Source organism: Haliotis rufescens, unplaced genomic scaffold (genome assembly GCF_023055435.1).
Source record: "Haliotis rufescens isolate VD_foot unplaced genomic scaffold, xgHalRufe1.0.p SCAF_48, whole genome shotgun sequence".
Classification (NCBI taxonomy): Eukaryota; Metazoa; Mollusca; class Gastropoda; order Lepetellida; family Haliotidae; genus Haliotis; species Haliotis rufescens.
The window spans coordinates 504,320-508,865 of NW_025964201.1; the positions used below are offsets into that span (position 1 = coordinate 504,320).

General features: G+C 39.6%; 1 protein-coding gene across 1 annotated transcript; it reads left to right on the forward strand.

Annotated features, from left to right (window-relative positions):
* Positions 1–1,688: 1,688 nt before the first annotated feature.
* On the forward strand, positions 1,689–4,195 carry LOC125372781. Its single transcript, XM_048383415.1, has 4 exons — positions 1,689–1,900; positions 2,841–3,182; positions 3,279–3,314; positions 4,128–4,195. The coding sequence occupies exons 2-4, from the start codon at positions 2,921–2,923 to the stop codon at positions 4,193–4,195; spliced, it is 366 nt and encodes a 121-aa protein (XP_048239372.1). The 5' UTR covers positions 1,689–1,900; positions 2,841–2,920.
* Positions 4,196–4,546: the final 351 nt, after the last annotated feature.

Sequence of the window (4,546 nt, forward strand, 5' to 3'; positions counted from 1 at the left end):
ATAACTTCAGCCAATAGCGTAGGTATCGAGTATAAGATGTTATATATAGTGGGAACCTCCCACATTCACCATAAACCATATTACTGGGAGCTGACATGCCTACATTAGGAAATCTTTTGTGAACCTTTTCGATAGAATAAAACTCTCGACAGCCCCATAATTCTTCGCCATACAATAAGATCGGATGTATTTGTCAATCAAACAGGTTAAAGAAAATGTGAGGCGTAACAACGCCAAGTTTATACACAACAGACTGCAATTGAAAGAAAGATTTCTTTGCGCTTGTTGATAAATTTAACAATGATTTACTTAAGTTTAATGTACTTGTGAATAATACTCACGCCGCTTTCAGCAATATTCCAGCAATATCACGGCGGGGGGCACCATGTTTCAATGAAACAATCCATGCCACTGGTAATTACATGGTGATACGGTTTTGAGGTCAACTGTATTTGTTATAAACCTGTAATGTTTTGAATATACTCTCTCTATATCGTTGTATGGCTCTGGTATGGTGAGTCAAATCTTTCTCTCAGCCGAAAGAATTAACTTATTTCTTAAATTTCCGCCGTCCATCTGTATTTCGCGCTTCTTGAAAAAAAGTATCAAGTTTGACAATTCAAATGTGTCTAGAAACACGGTCGTATACATAAATGCGTTCTTTAAGTGAACTGGAAGCAACAATATGCTACTTATATCTCTGTGTTGCATTTAGGATTAGATTCCACTATAGGTCTCATATAAAGTGGGGAGTTGTTTTGATGTTTGAGAAAATACATGGCATGAAAATCTGTGACAATGGCAAATAATGTCGGACTTTATTGTATAAATGCGTTTCAAATATTAAATCTGCTTATACCGTGTTTTATGCAGCATTTATAATTTGAAATAGGTCATTAGTAAAAGTGTCTTTTAATTACAATATGACTTTATGCACAGGATTCCGTATCTAAGAATAGACGCCCTCATGCATATTCATGACCTCCTTCGGGCTCGCGTGTGGAGATGGTCCTGAATATGCATGATTGCGACTATTTTTAGATACGGACTCCCGTGCTTTATGTGACGGTTGCTTTCTTATCTGCAAGTGCTTTTCCTCTAGGACCCTTTTCCAATATTTCAGTTTTTCGAGATTTCAGTTTGCTCTCAATAGTCGACCAGACTATGTTTAAATGTTGTCAAATATTTGGTGTACATCGTTAAAGCCTTGAGACTGTATGTTAGCCCTTTGGTTTTACATTGTACGTTTTGACCACCTTGAATAGGTAATCTGGAACTTCTTTTTTTCCTTCTGTTTCTTTTCCCACCGGATGCCATCCGGGAAACCTGCGTGACTCTCTTCTTGCCAATGCGACGTTGAATATATACTCACTCTTCACACTGACGTTGTCCTGAACTTCCCTGTTCGTGAATTCAAAATACAAATCAATAATCTTTGTGAAATAATCTCATGCACTTTTCTGTTATACTTCAGGTTCCCTCATTTGTGACAAAGTGGATGTGGCAGAAATAGAAGGGGACGTTATTAACGTTTGTTACAATGAGGGGAGTAAAGAGATCAAGTGTCCCAGAAATGAATCAGTGTTGGTGAAACACATCTTGCAAAGAGCTTATGTAAGTAAGGACGGTGACGACAGGGGTGCATACTACGGATCCTGTGTAGAATATTTCAATGATGAATATTATGACGTTGGGGAATGTTTGTTAAATGCGTCGGATGTGCATCAGAAGAGGGCTTTGCAGGCAGCGATCACGGAGGTTCTGGAGGAGTGTAGTCAGAAGAGGTATTGTATCCTGGAGAGTGACACGAGTTCCTCTATCCATGGTCTGAAGGACCTCCCAGTAGGAGAGAGAAAGAAACGCCCGTCACATCTGGTTGTATTGCATCAGTGTGTTAAAGGTAAATTACAGCCTGCCATTTACAGGGACATATAGTGAAGATTTTAAACTTTAAGCGAGACTATGTTCCACGTTTGTTTTAGTTTGTGCCATGTTACCACTGAAACAACGTCTTTGTGCACTAGTTTTCAAGGTGATGCTCATTACATAGATCGACTCACTTACTACAATAGTGGAATCTGAATGTCACGAACCAAACGTACCGAAACAGCCAGCTGACCAGACTATTGTAACCATTCAAGTCTATATGTTGCTCTCTGTTTTATTTCTTTCTGTAATCGCGTTGTACTCTTTATAACAAGTTGACCCAAATATCTGACACTCCAAAGTAAAGTGATTTGTTTGTCGTTTAATGCCACAATTAACAATATTCAAGCTGTAAGGTCGGCCCAATATTAAGTCGTCTCGCTCGACAAAAGTTGCTGGGGATCTATTCTAAGCCGGAATCTCCACGTGGCAAGTGTTCAAGGAACATGCTATACACGGATATTTGACACTGGCAGCTGGAAACTCTACTGCAATTGTCTTACCATTTATCACAATATATAAATTAATATTTAAGCGTTGTATATTTCCGAAGGAGTGTATGCATGAATATATAATTACATATACATAGTTTCAGATGTGCGTACTTATATTCACATATGCAAATACGACCATAATCATTGATTATAATACTTTCCTATTTATCATGTTTAAAGCAAAGCATCATCCCTTGTTAACAAATCAAATTTATGACTCCTCATACAGTGAGTGAATGAGTGAATGTGGTTTTATACCGCTTTTAGCAATATTCCAGCAATATCACGGCGGGGTACAGACTGTACCCATATCGGGAATCGAACCCGGGTCTTCAGCGTGACGAGCGAACGCTTTAACCACTAGGCTACCCGACCACCCCTCCTCATGAAGAACTTAACAATCGTGATATGACTTTTCAGACCAAGTTGCCAGTGTCTTGTTGTGTGACAACAAGACAAAAACAGGCAAGGAGGTCAACATCAGCAGCAACCGACTGAAGATGTCATCTCGGGAAACAAGCACCTGCACCTGTAGAGTCAGTGGAGCTGCGAGCCGCGTCACCCTGCTGGACGTCAGACTGGGCAACAGCAACGTGACCGCACTGTCCATCAGGGACAAGACACGTACAGTGTACACAATCTATGGTGGCGACCTGGCAGTCCACTTCATGAAGGAGATTAACATCAGCCAACCAGAGTGGAGTTTACAGGTGGATGTTGTCCGTGACTATCTCCCTGACAAGATATGGATGAGACTGGAAGGTAATTATTTAATAAGGCACCTTTGATGAAAAAACGTGTAATGATATCATTAGAATTAAACGTCTTCGTTAATTAATTATCTTTCCTTTTCTACAGGACACAACGGCTCTGACGTTACAGTCACATGTAAGGGTATGTCCTTTGCTATTTCTACTTGGAGACTATTTAGACTAGTGGTTAAACCCGGGTTCGATTCCCGACATGGGTACCATGTGTGAAGCCCATTTCTGGTGTCCCCCGCCATGATATTGCGTAATAGTGGCGTAATGCCATACATACTCACTCACTCACTATTTCTACTTGTCTATATATGCTCGCTCACTAATTCAGCATAATTATTCACAAAATTGAGCTTGCATTATTTGAAAGTTAGATTGACACCAACGAAAAAACGAAACGTTATTAGTATCAACGTACAGTGCTAAGGAAATGAAAAATAATCTATCACGTATGTGTAAGGTATGGTAACTTACTTACCACGAACTGATGGGATGAGAATGCGATTGTTAAAGAAAATATATACTCTATGGTCTGTTGGAGAGCCCCAGTTTTTATTTATTCCAAATTTACCAAGTTATTCTTTTTCCATATCTGAAAGCACCTCTTTCTCAACCATAATAAATAGGGGGATTCCAATAAAATATATTAGCTGTTGTTAGTTGCAAGCAGCGGAGTTGAGGTTCCTAGACCATTCAGGGCATGTTGTATTTGGAGAGGAACAAAACTTGAGTCAAAATATATTGTTATGTATTACAATGTTTATCGGGCATAGTTCAATGAATACATTCTTCTGACATCTTATTTCCTTTTTTTTGAATGAGAAAACGTCAATTGAAAAGAAAAGCATAGTTTAAAACTTGAGTAGGTCAAACTGGACGTCTTTGTTCTACATTGTTATTGCATTGATCTATATGCCCCCATATCATTTTTTGAAAATTGTTTCAGAATCAGAGACTCGTGACACACATGTGGCGCCACGGTCTTCGTCAGGTGAAGAGTGTTTGAATTATTAAGAACATAGTACTATTGTATGTATCACTACAGCTGTGGCAGGTGGTTAATATCTACATGTTTTACAAGTACGTCATGAACGCATCTCGGGGGGTGGGGGTGGGGGAGGCTGGGATGGGCATTGACTGATGATGACTCTTAGGCATCGTATCTCGTAATGTGACGTTGTGTCTCGTGGCAGTTCAGTTATCCACTGATGGTCGTTTTAAAAAACATCCTCCTCATTATGACTCCAGGTCAGCACTGCAGCCATACTCGATGATTCCAGTAAATGGGATATTTTCTGTGAACTGCTTCATGTTGGGGTCTTACGCGCGAAGTTGTGTCTTCATTTGTTTGTTTGTTGTTTAACG

Excerpts from the sequence above, each read along its gene's own strand:
- LOC125372781 (XM_048383415.1), top strand. The coding sequence starts at position 2,921 with ATGTCATCTCGGGAAACAAGCACCTGCACCTGTAGAGTCAGTGGAGCT. Across the intron at positions 3,183-3,278 it reads GATATGGATGAGACTGGAAG|GACACAACGGCTCTGACGTT; the intron begins GTAATTATTTAA and ends CCTTTTCTACAG. Across the intron at positions 3,315-4,127 it reads CGTTACAGTCACATGTAAGG|AATCAGAGACTCGTGACACA; the intron begins GTATGTCCTTTG and ends AAATTGTTTCAG.